The 17,137-nt window shown below is 62.5% G+C and overlaps 1 protein-coding gene across 3 annotated transcripts; it reads right to left on the bottom strand.

Annotated features, from left to right (window-relative positions):
- Positions 1-609: 609 nt before the first annotated feature.
- Positions 610-16,980, bottom strand: TSPAN32 (tetraspanin 32). Of its 3 annotated transcripts, XM_025356971.1 has the most exons (10): positions 16,768-16,980; positions 16,020-16,134; positions 14,864-14,961; positions 10,222-10,296; positions 5,026-5,127; positions 4,245-4,331; positions 2,492-2,575; positions 2,137-2,228; positions 1,272-1,453; positions 665-944 (listed from the first exon to the last, which is right to left on the bottom strand). In XM_025356971.1, the coding sequence occupies exons 1-10, from the start codon at positions 16,831-16,833 to the stop codon at positions 883-885; spliced, it is 963 nt and encodes a 320-aa protein (XP_025212756.1). In that variant the 5' UTR covers positions 16,834-16,980; the 3' UTR covers positions 665-882. The 3 variants fall into 3 exon arrangements, with proteins under 3 accessions (XP_025212755.1, XP_025212756.1, XP_025212757.1); XM_025356972.1 differs by lacking the exon at positions 10,222-10,296 and having other exon boundaries at positions 16,020-16,947; XM_025356970.1 differs by lacking the exon at positions 10,222-10,296 and having other exon boundaries at positions 610-1,453; positions 16,020-16,947.
- Positions 16,981-17,137: the final 157 nt, after the last annotated feature.

Below are 17,137 nucleotides of genomic sequence, written 5' to 3'. Positions count from 1 at the left end.
TAATCCCTGGACCATGTGGCTGTGAGATGACGGGAAAGCTGATAAGATTTCTCTTTCAAGAATTCTGGCCTGGCGCGGTGGCTCAAGCCTGTAATCCCCGCACTTTGGGAGGCCGAGACGGGCGGATCACGAGGTCAGGAGATCGAGACCATCCTGGCTAACACGGTGAAACCCCGTCTCTACTAAAAAGTACAAAAACTAGCCAGGCGAGGTGGCGGGCGCCTGTAGTCCCAGCTACTCGGGAGGCTGAGGCAGGAGAATGGCGTAAACCCGGGAGGCGGAGCTTGCAGTGAGCTGAGATCAGTCCACTGCACTCCAGCCTGGGCGACAGAGTGAGACTCCATCTCAAAAAAAAAAAAAAAAGAATTCTGACATAAGCTACAATGCGGATGGACCTTATGGACATAACAGTAAGTGAAATAAGCCAGACACAAAAGGACAAATCCTGTGTGACCCCACACAAATGAGGTCCCTGGAGCAGCTGAACCATAGAGACAAAAAGTGGATGGTGGGTGCCAGGGACCAGGGCAGAGAATGGGAGCTGGTGTTTACTGGGGACAGAGGTTCATCTTGAGGAGATGGAAAGTTCTGGAGATAGATGGTGGTGATGGTTGCACAACGATGTGAATGTATGTAATGCCACAAACCATACAGTTAAAAATGGTTAAGATGGTAAATTTTATGTGATGTATATTTGACTACAATTTGCTGAATGCACCATTGCTGGTTTGAAGGTGGAGGGACTGCGGGAGCAGGGACAAGGACGTGGGAACCTCAGTCCTACAGCCATGAGGAGCTGACTTGTCAACAGCCTGAATGGTCCTGGAGGCAGACGCTTCCCTGGAGCCTCCAGATGAGAGTGCAGCCCACCAAGTCCTGACGTCAGCCCGAGAGACCCCTCGCAGGGCACCCGCTGAGCGCACCCGGACTTCTGCCCTGGAGAGCTGAGAGATCATAAATGGTCACTGCTTGCAGTCCTTACATCTGTGCTGCTGCTTACACAGCGTAGAAAACCGTTGCAGCTTGTGTCTGGGTGGAGCCCTCCAGGGCGTGGACCGCCGGTGTCTGCAAGTCAGCCCTGGGCTGCTGCCTCCAGCGTGGCTTCCTTTGTGCTTGCACCCGGCCCGTTCCCATGGAGGGATTTGGTGAGCTACCCCTACCCTTGCGTCTGTTCCCAATGGAGGCTGGCTCTCTGGCTGGGCCTTCACTCACTCCCCTCCTCACAGCTCGGACCCTCCCCTCAGGGATCCCATGAGGGCTGGCGTCTTCACCTCTGTGGGCAGGCAGGTGGTGGGAGAGGGGCCCAGGCGCAGCATCATTGTCCTGCAGCCACCGAAGACTACCCGAGTATCTTCTTGGACCAATAGCATCTGCTTCGGAGCGGAGACAATGTGCGGGTCCACCCTGGGAGCGTCTGAAGACGCTGGGCTCCTGGGGCTGGCGGCCACATGCTCTGAGGAGCAAGGGGATCATGAGGCTGTGGTGGAATGTTCTACAGGGGACCTGTGAGGCTACTGTGGAATGTTCTAGAGGGGATCATGGGGCTGTGGTGGAATGTTCTACAGGGGACCTGTGAGGCTACTCTGGAATGTTCTAGAGGGAATCATGGGGCTGTTGCAGAATGTTCTAGAGGGATTATGGAGCTGCTGTGGAATGTTCTAGGGGGACTGCGAGGCTGTTGTAGAATGCAGAGGACCCAGGGATGGGGGCTTGGATGGCCAAGAGCAAGTGGGTGGGTTAATGGGCATGGCAGGCAGAGAGAGGCCAGCTCCGTGGGGGCAGGAAGAGCTGCCTGGCTTCGGGTTGGACCCTCCCTGCCCCCTAAGCATGAGGAGCTCCGGGGTATTCAAGCACAGAGATCCTGGCCTGGGGCTGTAATCTGGGGGCCCAGAAGCATCCATCTCCAGGTCTTGGCAAGGCCTGGTGCAAGCAAAGGGGGGTCCCCATGTGGGCTATGGGGTGCAGGGCATCGGGTCTGGAAACTCTTCAGGTCTCCCACCCCACCCTGGCACTCAGTCACCCCCTAAGCGTTTCCTCTACGGCATCAGCCTGCGGCTTGGTCCAGGGCTCCCTCCCGGTGGCTCGAGCGGAGCTGGAGGACCTTCCAGAGAGGGTGGGGGCAGCAGGGGGCCCTACCGTGGGGCCAGGGTGTATTGGCCCTTGCGGTCCAAGCTGCAGCCAGAGCGGATGGCAAACCACAGGAATGAGCTGAGGAGCAAGGCGGACACCTGGGAGGGAGACACCCGCGGCTGCCCCACTGCTCCAGGCTGGGGGCGCCCCTCCCCAGAAAGCATCAGGACTCTGCAGTGGGAGGGGGCGGCCCAGCTGCAGGAGGCAAACACTGTCACAGCGGACCAGCTCCCCGAGGTTGGCAGCCAGTGAGGCCCAGGACCAGAGAGCCTGTCCCGGGTCACCATTCCATCTGAGTCGGGCGCTGGGCAGGCTGAGGGGCAGGAGGTAGGAAGGGGCGGTGAGGGAGGTGAGGGGGTACCGTGAGGGCCAGGCTGATGCTGGTCAGGCTGGAGGCGACCTGCTGGTGTATCCTCAGGAAGCTCCGGATGCCCTGAAGGCAGTCCTACGAGAGGGCAGCAGGCATGGCACCCGCCCTGACCGGCCCTCCCTGCCTGGACAAGCGGCTTCTGTGGGGCCATGGAGCTGCAGCGCCCACCTAGGCCAATGCCAGGGCAGCAGGGAGGTGGGTGTAGCACATTCCTGGGAAGCCCCCAGGGCTCTAGGGAAAGGCAGCACAAGCAGGTGAAGCCCAATGGGACAGGGCTGGCCCCTGTGGGCACCCGGGCACTGCCCTGGGCCCAGCAGATGCTGTCTCCCAGCTGTCCTGAGTGTCCATCTTGGGCCACACGTTGGCTCCCCTAGGCCGGGGCACTTCTAATTCACTCTGGGTTCCCAGCATCCAGCCCAGGGCCGGGTACAGCGCCTTGGTGACCAGAGGATGATGACTAACAGGGAGGGCGGGAAGCCAGCTGGTGGAGGGATGTGAGGGGAGTCCCCGCACTGTCCCAGGGTCCTGGTTCCATCCCGGGCTTCCAGTGCCACCCCAGGGCATGGCACGAGAGGCATCTTTCCAGAAAAGGGAGGTGACAGGCCTGTCTCTGAACCCTGGAGATGGTGGCAACTGGGGCAGGCTGTGGAGGCCTCTGTAGGGTGTCAGGGCTCACCCTCCTGCCCCCCGCAGGCAGGTCTGCCTCCCTTCTGCCCATGCCTGCCCATCTGGGTGGCTCCATGCCTGCCACCTGTGCTGGCTTTTCCGGCTCCCCAGGAGGCTTTGCAGTCAGGCCCATGGCCCTGCCATCCCCAGGGTGCTCAAGGCAGGCCCTCGCTCCTGTTTTTCAGTCGGGGGACCTGGGACCTCTCCTTGGGTGGCACAGGGATCCTGACTGTCAGCCCTATCCCTGATGCTGCTGGTGCCTCCCCAGCAGTGTCCCCAGCACCGGCCCTTCTGCCCTCAGAGCCTGGGCTGTGGCTCCACCCCTTGCCAGGCCTCCAGCCATTTGCTCTCGTCCCCTCTGTTCTTGGAGGGTGGCCAGGTGCCTCCCACTGTGAGATAGGGTGGGTTTGTTTCCAGGACAGTAGGGGAGAGGAGCAGGGAGGGGGCAGGGTGGGCTGGGGGAGGGCTGCTGGGCACCAGGAGAAAGAGCGGAGGGCCCAGTTTGTCCCAGGGCTCTGGGAGGAAAGGCTTCTTGGCCTCGGGCCCCGCTCTGTTGTTGCTGAAGCCCTGGTCACACCCTAGCCTACGCTGACCCTCCGGCCTCGCTTCTGCTCCTCTGAGTGCCCTTCCACTCCTTCTGATGCCCCCCAGGACGCCTGCACCCTTCCCCCTAGATAAAGCCCACCATGCTGGTCCTGCAGCCCTTGGCACAGAGCCCTCATGGGTGCACTCCAAGAGCCTTCTGTGGACTCAGCTGGCCTTGGGAAGCCCCGAAACTGGAACTGACTTGAAGGAGTGAACGGCGCATCGGGCCTGCGTCCAGCTGGGCAAAGGGGCTTGTGTCTATGTCTTGAGCCTAGCCCGGCCGCCTGACAGGCTTGGTGTACCGTGAATCCTAACTAGCCTCCGATCATACCAGAACCTTCCCTGAGCCCTTCAGCGGGCAGGTCCCGAGGGTCTAGGGAGACCAAGGGTGGGGGGGGGGCGGTGGGAGGATGGCTCTGGGTCTCGGGGTTGGGCCCCAGGGTGTCCAGCCCCTGAGGGTCTTGCCTGGCCAGCCTCCAGGTCCCCCCCTCACCTCTCTTGCCGCCTCCTGTCCCTGACACAGGTCAGCCTCTGTGCTCCCCAGACGGCTGAAAGGAGACCTCTTCCCACAGCACAGAAACTACAAGAACAGAAGGGAGGGAGTGGTGATGTGCTTCCAAGACCCCAGGAGGCGGGCAGCACATATGGGGAAACTGAGGCACCACAAGGCTCCAGGTGGGGTTCCCTGCAGGCCAGGGCTGGGGCTCCGGGTAGCAGCTGCTTCTGCTGGGGGCTCCAGCCATTGTGCAGCCGGGGCCTGGTGAGGGGAGCTTTCTCAAGTCGCGCTGCCTGCGCGCTGGGGAGGGAACTCCTGCTGGAGCCAGGCAGCTTCCCCGCCCTGCTCACGGGCCGTGCGTGCTTTTTTTTTTAAGTAGAGACAAGGTCTCCCTATGTTGCTCAGGCTGGTCTCGAACTCCTGGGCTCAAGCAATTCAGCTGCCTCAACCTCCTCCCAAAATGCTAGGATTACAGGCGTGAGCCACTATGTTTGGCCCCGTATTTGCTTTAATGCTCTTGAAATCCTCCAGTGTTCCTGAATAAGGGGCCCTGCCCTCCCATTTTGCACTGGGCCTCGAGAATCTGGTAGGCGGCCCTGTGCCGGGCAGACAGAGGATGGGAGCTTTGTGCCGCCAGCCCTGAGGGGCAGCTCTGGCCTATGTCCTGGAACCCCTTGGTGCCTGGCCAGACCTCTCACTGGCCACCCTGTGCCTGTTCTCTGAACTGCAGTCCAAACAGAGGCTGACCGCCCTGCCACCCAGCCGTCCCCATGCTCACCGTGTCCTGGATGGCCGCCAGCTCCTGCCGCCCGACGTGGGACGTGCCTTTCATCGCCTGCTCATATACCAGGTCGTAGGTGTCCAGCATGGCATCCTCCACCTACACCGAGAGACCACGGGGAGGTCCTGGCCCTGGTGAGAGATCCAGGGACACAGCCCCCTCCCCACAACATCCCAAAGGCTGGTGGGCCCTTAGTGGAGTGACGTCCCAGCACCGCCCTCCTCGCAGGAGGTGGATCTCCCCAAGGGGTAGCCTGGATCCCTGGGCAGCCAGTCACAGTGCTTCCCAACATCAACAGTGGGGCCTCCACACAATGGCCGTCAGTGTGGCCCTCCTGCCCCCAGAGGGTCCTGCAGGATAAATCGAGGCCAAGCTCTGCATCTGCCTCTCCTGTGGTCTTACAAGGTCAGCTCAGGGAAGTTTCCATCACGCTACTGTTGACCTGGAAATGGGGGATGGAGCTGGGCCTGGTGGAAAAGGCTTGAGAGACCCTGTGCCAGGACCTCAGCTCCCACAAAGCTGGGGGATTCTAGGTCTTTCCCCAGAATCACCCAGCTGCCTTCCAGAACCCCGGGCAGCTGGGCTCTGGGTAAGGCTTTTGACCAGAGAAGCCTTGGGCACCTGGAGTCAGATCTGGGTGGACGAGGCCACTGTGGGGCAGGGGGTGGAGAAGGTGGAAGGTGACGGGGCCTGGCTGGATGTGCTGTCTGCACTCCACACCCTAATACCACCTGGACCTCATGTCTCCACCCTCCTAAGCAAGATGCTGTCCCCTGCCAAGTTACCCCTTCAAAGACAAACTGGAATCTCGCCTCCTACGGGAGGGCTTCTGTGACTGCTCCAGGAGTCGCTGGTCTCCTGGCACAGGGCGAGGCCCTCTTGGAGGTCCCTACCCTCTGATGTCTCCTTCCTGCCTCAGAGGCCCTCAGTTCTCCCCCAAATGCCATGCTGACAGTCAGGACACATGGAGGGGTGCTCAGCAGTTGCCCTAAAGGGCTGGGGGAGAATGGAAGCCCCAGGCCTGCTCTGGCCGCTCACACCTGCCCTCCAGAAAGGAAGGGTGGCTTCCCGCGGTCCTCATTGCACTGGGGCCCAGCCCCCGTGGCAGCCCTGACAGCGGCCAGCTGGGTGGGCAGTGGGCAGTGGAGGCTCTCGGTCAGCCCTGCCCTAGCCTGGAGGCCCCAACAGGAGTCAGATGGACTTTCCAGGCCAAACTTGGCTCCTGACCCTAATGCATCCCTCCCACTGATGGCTAATAAAAGTCAGACCACTCTCCATGAGTCATCCCCAACTCAGCCAGCTTTGTCCTCCCCGCAGTGCCCTGGGGGGCAGGCGCCAAGCTGGCCACACCACTGTTGGCCTGGGCGGGGGCCTTGTTCAGCCTCAGCGTCTGTGAGTGTGAAATGGGGGTGGAGTCTGGCCTGGCCATTGTGTCCTCGTGGGTGGAGGTCCTGGTAAGGACCGGAGGCCTGGTGGAGTGGGCCTGGGGTTGGCTCAGACCGCCCCTCCTGCTTCCCTCCCAACTCCAATGACTGTCCTCATTGTCAGGCGCCTGCCATGGCCCAGGGAGGACACGGGTGCCTCTGAGGCTCTGAGCTAGGTGTCCTTATTACCGCAGCAGGGGCGAGAGTGACAACGCCTGCTAGTGGCTGAGGGGCTTGCTCTGCCCGGCTCTTCCCACTCTGCCCGCTATGCCCGTTATGCCTGCTCTGCCTGCTATGCCCGCTATGCCCGTTATGCCTGCACTGCCTGCACTACCTGCTCTGCTCGCTCTGCCCGGCTCTGTCTGCTCTCCCTGGCTCTGTCTGCTCTCCCTGCTCTCCCTGCTCTCCCTGCTCTGCCTGCTCTCCCTGCTCTCCCTGCTCCACCTGGCTCTGCCAAGCAGCTCTCCCCACGACTGAGGAAGCAGAGCTCAGCAAGGTAGGCCTCCTGCCCCAAAGCCTGGCTCTAGAGGGCCCTGGAGGCCAGGCCGGCCACTCCCCACGGGGCCTGGGCTCCTAGGTGATGCTTCACCAACTGTCTCCATCCCAGGCTCTGGGGGCTCTGAAGGACGCTGGGGCCTGTGTTTCTCAGGACACCTGGGGGCAGGTGCGCCCTGAAGGGTACCAATGCACTGAGCTCCATCTTCCGGTGCCCGGGGGTGCTTCAGGACAAAGACCTGGACCAGCAGGGCCAGCGCAGAATTCCCGGTTGCTGGACCCACCCGACCTGCTGTGTGTTTCTCCAACCCCTGCCCAGACTGAGGCCTGAAGTCCAGGGGTCCCCGCTGGGGCTTCCCCCCACGACCAGATCGTCCCTGGTGTCTGCGTGGGCTCAGCGGCCCTGACTCCATCCCGTGTCTGCTGAAAGTGCTCAGGAAGGTACAGACAGGTCCTGGGCGGCGGGTGGGGACCAGGAGCTGCAGGAGACCTGTGGACCAGCCCCGCAGGTCCAGAGCCGGCTCTGGCCTGAGCCCACTGGGTGGCTGGAGGATCCAGGGAGGGAAGTGGCTCCAGGGTGGGGCCAGACTGCGAGGATGAGGCTGCACCCCACACTGCTGTACTTAATTCGAGCATGAATTATTCCCGATGCAGACTCGTCCGGGGACAGGGGGAAGGTTGCAGCAAAGTGACTCTCAGGCCTGGAGGAGAATGTAATTAATAGCCCTCAAGCTCCACGTTCATCCCTGAAGCCTGGTCCATGCCTCCTGCCCGCATGAGCGTCCCAGGGAAGTGGCAGCCAGGACTTCCTGGGGCAAGGATTGGGGAAGGGGAGGGGCACCCTACTACTCTCAGTGCTGGGCCAGGGTCTGTGGCCACGGGGCACTGCCAAGGGCATGTGGCGGGTCCCTTCCCTCCTGCAACCTCTGCCTTTCCATCCGCAGGGCTGCCACATGAGTCACGCTGACCCTGTGTTCAGGACACCTCAGGGGCCCTGTGGGGAGGTACAGGGGGAAAGGGTGAATGGGCCGGGCTGGGATCTGGACCCCCGGCTCTCACTTCAACATTTCTGGTGCCAACAGCTTGGGCCCTTTGGCCTTTGCCGCTGTCTGTGCTGCCAGCAGGACCTTGTTGGACAGGGATCCCGAGGTTGAAGCCCGTTAGGCTCTGGTGGGCCCTGAGGGCAAAGGGCAGGAGGTGGGATGTGCAACCACCCCTCCTGCTCAAGCCCTGGCCCCTGGCACCACAGCTACCCCATCCACACCCAGCACAGCTCCGAGTGAGTTCCATGTCCTGGAGGACCAGCCTGGGCAACGGGGCACGGCAGGGGGCACGTAGGTAAGGAGGAAGAGTCTTTGCACACACCCGGCCATTCCTACCCATGCAGCCCCTGGGTCTCGGTGCTCCCTTCACAGAAAAGGAAACTGAGGCCCAGGAAGGTTAAGTAGCTTGCCCAAGGGCGCCCCAAGGACACTGACTTCATATTCAGAGCTCCTTCGCCCAGGCCACCTCTGTGGCCACCAGGCCTGACACGGATGATGTCGGAAGTCAAGACCCACCGGGAGGGGCCGATGGGGCCCAGAGGCCCAGGAGGAAGTCCCAGTGCCTTGCCTGGGGTCAGGCAAGGCCCTGAGAACTGACCCCTGAAGGCCAGCTGGGCGCACGGGCCAGAGAAAGATGGTGTGTGTGGGGGATGCTACTTGGGGCCGGGACAGGCCATAGGCAAGCCCGGCTGGGGCATCTATCTTTTTGCACCCCCTTCCCTTCCTGGAGAGCAGGCCCCAGCTGTGTTCTGTCCTGTAGCCCTTGCATGGTCCCCTCCCCTCCAGAATTGTGCTTCCAGGGTCAGAGCCATAAACACACAGAAGCATGGGGCATGGGCTGCAGCTGCCCCAGACGAGCCCGGGCACCCTGGCAGCTGTCTTGACCTCGGCCACCTCCACTGTGACCCAGACCTCGAACGAGCCTAGACCACCCCACAATGGACAGGAAACGTGAGGCTGAAACACGGACCTGGCCCAGCTCATCACCCTGGTAAGACTACTGTGCCAATCCTCAAAGCCACAGCCCTCTTTAGGGGGCTCAGTCCCTCTGGAATCCTTCTGGGCCTGAGAAAATGATGTTTCTCCCACCTGGTTCAGGTGGTTCATCCCAAATGATGCCAGGGGTGGGCAGACACTTTGGGGCCAAGAGCCTTTGTGGTAAGCCTGGAGCTCCCTCCAGCCCTGGCACTGCCAGGGTAACTTTGAGCTCCCCCCATCCATGGAGGGCCTGAGTCCCCCCATCTGCAAACCACGGTGGGGGCCACCACACTCAGGCTGCCAGCACAGCTCAAGAACTGGCACAGCAGGCGCCCTGCAGAGCTCAGCCAGAGGACCTGCCTGCCACCAGCCTCAGCATCTATCATGGCCAAGCTTGTGTTTGGGGGCCCTGGGCAACCAGGCACTTGAATACACAAGGCCACTAGGACTCCAGCTAGGGCTCCAAGAAATCACCTCTTGTGACTTGCCAGGCTCTCCTGCCCCACTCGATGACCCTGCCTGCAGCTGTCCCTGGCACTACCCGGCTGCCCTGGGGGCTCTCACCAGGTCTGGGCTCTCAAGGGGAAGGTGGGCCTGGCTCTGTTACCGAGCTCTCATTCTCTGCTGGGCCAGGGAGGCCTCCTTCCTCTCCAAGCTGCTGGCCTTTCCACGGGGACACCCTTGGCCCCTGCCCAGGGTCAGCTAGACCAGCCTGTCCTCCAGGCAGGTCGGCATCCAGGACGGAAGGATGGGTGGCGTCCTGTGGAGCGGGTGGAGGCTGCGACACCCCAGCCCGTGGGTCTCCAGGCACTGTCCGCCCCACCAGGCCTCCATCAGGAGCGGGGGCCCTCAGGTCTCATGTTCCGGAACACTCTGCTCCTTCCAGTCAACCCCTAAGGCCAAGCCAGTGACTTTCCTTCTTCCTCCTCCTCATTCCCTCCCCCAAACCTGAGAGGCATCAGCTCAGGAGGGGGTGGGCTGAGGGGCTTCAAGAAAATGAGGCTGGGGCGAAGGCCTGGGTACAGCATAGGTCCCTCCCCACCAGGGAGCTGCTGGCCCTCACTCACCTCCAGCGCTTGGCCTCCCTGCAGCCTCAGACAGGGGAAACCCAGGCTGCGGTCTCCCCCACCCCACCCGGTCAGTGCAAGCCTGGAAGCTGGGGCTGCCCCTCCCCGGACTGCTCCCCCGTACCCAGGTGCCCACTGGCTTGCTGGGGGACCCTCTGCTGCAGGGTAGGGGCAGCTGGTACTCACCTGGGTGGGGCTGTGGAGTCTCCAGAACACCAGCTGCACCTGTGCGCAGAACGCCAGGGAGAAGCACAGGAAGCCCTGGGGGCAGAGCGCGGCCGGTCACTGTGGGGGGCCGGTCACTGTGGGGTGCTGGTCACTGTCGGGCCAGTCACTGTTGGGGAGGCTGGACACTGAGGGGGGCGGTCACTGTGTGGAGGAGGCCAGTCACTAAGAAGGGGTTGGTCATTGGGGGGGGGGGGGCGGGGCAAAGTGGGGGGGCTGGTCACTTTTGGGGCACCAGTCACTGTTGGGGGGCCTATCACTGCAGGGGTGGCGGTCACTGAGGGGGGGCCGATCACTGTTGGGGGGCAGTCACTGAGGAGGGGCCAGTCACTGTGGGGGGCTGGTCACTGTGGGGGGCTGGTCACTGTTGGGGGGGCCTGTCACTGCGGGGAGGCCTGTCACTGTGGGGGGGCCTGTCACTGTGGGGGGACCTGTCACTGTGGGAGGGCCTGTCACTGTGGGGTGCCGGTCACTGTGGGAGGGGCCTGTCACTGTGGGGGGCCGGTCACTGCAGTGGCCTTGCCAATCACTGAGGGGCCTGGTAGGGTCTGGCAGGCCTGGGCAGGGCAGTGCCCTCAGGCTGTGCCCCCAGCGGGATGCTTGGTTGAGGCATGGATCTGAGTCCCGCTCCCCACTGCCTGAGAGGGAGACTTGGCCTGGGGATAGCATGGGCGCTGGGTCCGTGGGTTCCATAGCACCTTCCCATCCCCTTCCTGGGCGCTTTTTGGGAATTAGTCCCTTGTTCTCCCATTTTGGCCCCCAGGGACCTGCTGATGGCAGCACCACACCCCTGCCCGGGAAGGGCAGGGCGCCCCTGAGAAGATGGAGACCTCTGCCCACTGCGGCTGCTTCCTGAGGGGCATGGACCTGGACAGGGCCGGGCAGAGCCTGCCCTGAGCCTGAGCCTCTCCAGGGCCGGTGCTATAGGCTCTTCTGTTTTGCCTTCTTTTCTGAAACAAGCCACCAGCTAGCCCAGCGCTGGTGAGGTTTGGGACAGATATGGTGCCTGCTCAGGATGCTGTGGCCTCTCTCTTTGCAGGTGAGCCCACCTCCCTCACCTCCCTTTCTCTCCATACTCTGCCTGGGTCCCCATGGCCTGGCCAACCACTGTCCCCTCTCTCTCACTGGTGCCAGTGCCCCTAGTTGTGGAGTGGGGCGTTCTCCGGCGGAAACGTCTGCTCACCAGCCCCCGGCATTGCCCCATTGTTCTTTTGGCCGGGGCTTCCAGGCTTTTGAGAGCCGCTTTGCAGAAGCTGGGGAACACGAGAGACCTCCCCTGAGAGCAGACAGATGCCCCCGACACGGTTTTATGGAGGGCGGCAGAGGTCACCCAGGCTAAGAACCCTGGGGATGTCCTCCCACTCAGGGTCTGGGCGACCACCTTTGCCTTCGTGCTGGTGCCCTGAGCCTGGGGATGTCCCCCAACTCGGGGTCTGGGCGGCTGCCTTTGCCTTCATGCTGGTGCCCTCAGGACCCGGAGTACCTGATGGTGAGTCTAGCCACCGACCAGGCAGCTCCCCCAGGAGTCCTGAGGCCCTAGTGAAATGCCAGCCCCCGCAGGCAGCACTGTGCCCAGCTGGGTGGTCCACAGGCTGAGGCAGGTTGGGTCTGGGCCCTTCTAACCCTGGGGCCCCATTCAGGGTGACGCCAGGAGCATGGGTGTCCGTGGAATAGACAGAGACCCACACATGCTGGCAGGCGAGCAGCAACAATGCCAGCATGCCAGGGGAAGCTGGTCAAGAGGGGCGTGGAAAGAGCTGGGGAGTCCTGCTGGCCCCCAAACACAGGCGAGAGCATGGGGCCTCCAGCCTTGCAGGGATGGGGCGCTGGCGGCTCCCCATGACCCTCCTGCCTGCCCTGGAGGCTGCAAGGCCTGATGGGCGATGGCCTGGGAGCTGCCGCCGCCTCCTCTCTTTTCTCCTCCTCCTTCCTCTTCCTCCTCCTCCTTCCACCCTCCTCCTCTTTCTTCTCTTCACCTTTCCTCTTTTCTCTTTCCTCCTCCTTCCCCCTCCTCCATCTCCTCATCCCTTGTCCTCCCTCCTCCTCCCTCTTCTTCCCTTCTCCCCCTCCCTCCTTCTTCTCCCCCTCCATCCCCCTCCTCCCCCTCCCTCTCCCTCCCCACCTTCTCCTCTTCCCTCCTTTTCCTCCCCTTCCCTCTCCCTCTTTCTCCCTCCTTCTCCTCTTCCCTCCTCCTTCTTTGTCCTCCTTCTCCTCCTCCTTGCTGGCTGAAGGCCACCGTCCCCATCTGGAAGCTATCACTCAGTGCTGCCTCCCAGGCTTGAGGCGCTGAGCCAGCTCAGGAGACCAGCATTTTCCAGAAACCTTTTCACTCCTCAGGAGAAACAGCATCCACAGTCTCTCTCTCTCCCCGCCCCCCACCAACCCCCTGTGCAGAGAGGATCTTGGGCGGTGGATGGGCCCATGCAGACCTCCCCAAGGCCTTCACCATCAGGGGCTGCTGGGTGGTCAGGTCTGCCCTGGCCATTTTCTTTCTCCTCATTCTAGATGGAAATAAATAAATACATACATAAGCGAATTGAATGTGCTTCCTTGGGCAGCGCTGCCAGCTCTGCTCTCTCAGCCCAGCAAGCTCTTTCATTTCCTGTGCGAGAGGCCAGCTAGGGGAGAGGCCGGAGGGGTGGGGGCAGGCAGGAAAGGGCCTTGTGGGGAGCATCCAGGCACCCAGCCTGTTGGAAAAAATCTTTCCTCTCCCTGCTCCCTATCCCTAGCCCCTTGACCTGTGCTCGTGCATGCAGACACACACACACACGTGCCAGATGCAACACGCAGACACCACACCCATATGGCAACAGGGGTAGGTGAAGACCGGTAACAGATACTTGCACACACGCACATGCAGAGGCACCTGCACATACACACACTCATGCACATGCACACACACACTCATGCACACACACACATGCACACACGTATATTTGCACACACATGCACATAAGTTCACCTTCATGCACACACATGCATGCAGCTCAACTGGGTAGATCTCCCAGCTCCCTGCTGTGGCCATGCTGAGCTCACCATCCAGGCCGGGTCTAAGTACACTGGGGCTTGAGGGGTGCGCTGGAGCCCACCCAGCTCGGACTGGAGTGTCCTCAGGACCCCAGCCCAGTGCAGGCATCCAGCTGGGGGCCTCCCAGGCTGCTCTACAAGCCTGAACCGCGTATCAAGTCACCCTGGCCTTGAGGCTGGCTGGGGACACGGAACCCGAGCCCAGGTGCTCGCTGACCGCCTTGGCCACAGATCAGGGTGCTAGGCTGGTTTGTGCATGGGGGCAAGGTGGGGTGGGAAAGGCTGGTGACGGGGACAGGACCCCCGTGGCCCAGCTGGCCTCTGCATATGTGGCCTCAGGCCCAGCACCATGGCGCCCCCTGGTGGATGGTGCTGCAGCCCCAGTGCCGGTTCTTTCTGGGCCTCCAGCTCAGACCTGGACCCCTTGGCCTGGCACTGTTGCCAGCCTTTCCTTCCATCCAGGTGTCCCTTTGCAGGCCACACACCCTCTTGAGGGGCAGACTACTTGCCTTGTCATCTCCCCATTGGGGCCTCCCACCTGGCCCTGAAGCCAGATAGCATAGGCTGGGGTTGTCCCTGCCCACGCTCCTGTGCCCCAGAGCAGGAATCCTTGCTAGTGCTGGAGCTGCTGGGTCCTTCTCTGCTCCCCATGGGCCCACCCAGGGCTGGTTGGCCCCGCAGCAGCTCCAGGAGGGGACTCTATTCCTATCCTTGGAGACATTTATAAACCAGGGTCATTAAACAAGCATTTGCTGAACTTGAAAGCTGAGCTGAGAATCCTGCCAGCCCTGGGGACCCAGGAGGCTGTGCCCTCAGGGACTTCCAGAGTGGTCCAGTTTCACAGGCCAGACAGGGGAGCAAAGCCCCCGGCACAAGCTCCTCACAGCTGGAATGGGGAGACGGGAGGCTAGAGGGACAGGTGGGACCCCAGGGCGCCAGGGAGGAGCTGCCTTAGCTGTGGTGAGAGAGAAGGGCTGTGGGCCTGGCAGGGGCAGGACAGGCGTGGGAAGGCTGCCGCCAGGTGGGGTCTGCGATGACCTTCGAGGGCTGGCAAGGACCAAGACAGAAGCCCATGGGGAGGAGTAGGAATGGGGGCGACAAGGGGCCACTGCTATGGCGTGGGGTGGAGGGGCCTATGGGGCCTCAGGGCTGGGGAGACACCCCCAGCAGCTCAGGAGAACCCAGGCGGGAGAGCTCAAGAGGCATTTCCCTTGCCCGGCCCGGCCTCCTCCGAACAGGAAATGGGATGCTCCCAGTGCCCTCCCAGAGCTTGCTGGGCGATAGAACCAGACCCTCCCAGGGACTTTGGAAATGGCTCCCAGGGTGAGGAGCACCATCTCTCTCTTTCAGGGCTCCTATAGGAACCCTTGCTGGGCGTGTGGATGACAAGATGAGGTAGGGCCTGGTGGAGGAGCCTTGGCTACCCAGGTGGGGAGTCTCGGTTGGTCAGCATCCCTGGGACCTCTGTTTCTGCCTAGTCACTCAGGTGTGGGGGTGGGGCACAGGCCTGCCAGCTCTTCACTCCTTCCTGATTCTTTTCTGGGGACATGGGCATCTGGGAACACAATGAACTCACCCCCGCCATGAGGCCCTGGGCCTCCCTCACGGTGCCTGCAGCGCTCAGCACGGCTCCCAGGGTCAGGAGGCCCACCAGGCTCAAGCCCGCAGAGAAGGCTGGTTGGGGGGAGAGAAGAGGAGGGTTGGGGTGCCCAGGACAGGTCCTGAGTGCACACAGCCTGGGTCTGAAATCTAACTTCGGAGTCAGGGGCTGTGCGGGACTTCTGGGGGGCTCTGAGTGGGCGCCGTCTCTCCACCAGACAGGGCCCTGAGGGAAGGAGGAGGGAGGCGGGACTCGTTCAGCCTGGGGGACTGCCCCTCCTTCCCTCTTTTCCTCCCTGCCCTCCGTGGCTGTGGGGCTATCTTAGAAGCCACATGCTCCCTGCCATGCCCTAGTGACAAGTGGCCGAACTGGAGCTGTCATCTTATCAGTCCAGACCTGGACCTGGGCCCCAGGCGTCCTCCTCCAGGGAGGCCCTGGTCCTAAGACTTGGGGAAAAGCAGTGGGTTCTAAGGCAGCATTTTCCCCATATCTGCCCACCGGGCTGCAGCCCTCCTGGGCCCCCTGAGCTCCTGCCTGAGAGTCCCCTGCAGGTCTGGTTCCGGCATCCTGTCATTAAAGGGGCCTTCCTCAGCCTTACCCCCAAGTGGCCCCCGCAGACCCTGGCTCTCGCTTCCGCTCTCTGGATGTTGGATAAGTCGCTGCTGAGTCTCTGCAGGGAGGTGTCTGGCTAGAGCAGCCCCACCCCTCCCCACCCATGTCCCAGGTCCTGAGTGGAACATCAGCCATGTGGAGCCCTCATGGACCTGCTGAGCCCGGCCCCAGGCCACTCCCAGGTGACGCCTGCCTGGGATTCAGCCCTGACTGCACAGAGCCAGGTCCTGACCCTGCCCAATATATACCCACACTGTGCCCACGCTCCTGTGGGGCACAAGAGTCAGGCAGGAACACCGGCTGTCACCCAGACCCGAGGCTCTGTCCAGGGGAGCTAGGACTCCAGGGCAGCCCCTCCCTGCCCCTGACCACCTCTGGCTCCTGCCCAGGGCCTGGCACCACTCCGCCAGTGAGACGTCCACTGGCGCTCAGCTCAGTTGGGCTCAGTGGGCTCAGCTCCTACCAGCCGCCCTTGCACCCAAAGCCCCTCCCGATGCAGCCAGACCTGGACCTCGCTTACCCCATTGGTGCACAGCCTGGTACGGGTTCTTCTCCAGGGACGCTCGGCGAATGACAGCAAAGTGGGCCCCGAAGTAGGTGAGAGTCACCATGGTGGCCACAGAGAGGCCCAGCAGCTGTGGATAGGACAGACTCAGAGTGTGGGACACGGGACTGCCGCAGGATGGGGCAGCTTGGCCCCAGGGGACAGGGCTAGGGCTCTCTCCAGCTTCCTGGTCCCGTGACAGACAGGCTGAGCTGCAGGGATTCCCAGTGTTTCTGTGGAGTGGTCTCAGGGGGCCTTCACTGCAGACGCCCCAGCACACTCACAGGCACCCACACATGGTAGAGGCATACACACACAGCCCAGCTTCCCCAGACACCCAGGACCTCTGATCATGCTGTCGACGGAGTGGGATGAGCCCCACCCCTGTGCCAGCGCCCTCCTGGGCAGGAAGGGGAGACGATCCCTGGAGCCCGGCAACCAGTGCTCCTCCACCCCAGCTCGCCCCAGGCCTTGGCCCCACTCAGGCCTCCTCCGGGCTCTGTGCTGCCTGCCCCTCAGGAGGAGAGACGGGGCTGCCCATGGCGGTCACTGCCTGTGACTGTCTGCCACCAGGAGCCCCAGACGCATGTCTACAAGGGCAGGACAGGGACAGTAGGGCTGGTGTGTGTGTGAGAGGAGGGGTAATCCCCATGCTGAGGCCCTGCCACCCCTCACCCCTTCTCACCCCCACCCACCACCCACTCCTGCCCCACCTGCCTGTTACCAAGATAAAGAAGCAGGTGACCAGCATCTGGCATTTGGCAACCCTGACTCGACTCCAAGGCCCCATGATGGCTCCTCTCCTCTCTTCTCCTCTTCTCCCCTCCCCTCCCTTCCCCTCCCTGTGGTTTCCAGCTGGGCAGGGGCCTCAGACCGCAGCTCCCTGCCCAAGAGGTAGGTTGCATCCGCCTCGCTGTCTGTCTGTCAACATCGCCCTAGGACCGAGCTGCTGGGTGCCCCGGAAGAAGGGCAGGCAGGAAGGGGAGGGGCAGTGAGATTGGCTCCCCCGTCAACCTCACCCTGGTGCCCCCAGCCCAGCCCAAGACACCAGGGCGTTTGCCGACATCTGAGGCCCTTCTTGGTGTGGCCACTGA

This window comes from Theropithecus gelada, chromosome 14 (assembly GCF_003255815.1).
Source record: "Theropithecus gelada isolate Dixy chromosome 14, Tgel_1.0, whole genome shotgun sequence".
NCBI lineage: Eukaryota > Metazoa > Chordata > Mammalia > Primates > Cercopithecidae > Theropithecus > Theropithecus gelada.
The sequence above is the reverse complement of the archived record's forward strand: the minus strand, read 5'-3'. Positions and strand labels throughout refer to the sequence as shown.

Bases quoted from the DNA above. Each gene is read 5' to 3' on its own strand.
- TSPAN32 (XM_025356970.1), bottom strand. From the start codon at position 16,110: ATGGTGACTCTCACCTACTTCGGGGCCCACTTTGCTGTCATTCGCCGA. The intron at 5,128-14,863 runs GTGAGTTCATTG...CTCTCGGTGTAG, and splicing joins CCCAGGGCCTCATGGCGGGG to GTGGAGGATGCCATGCTGGA. The intron at 1,454-2,136 runs GTAGGGCCCCCT...CTTGCTCCTCAG, and splicing joins CAATACACCCTGGCCCCACG to AGCATGTGGCCGCCAGCCCC.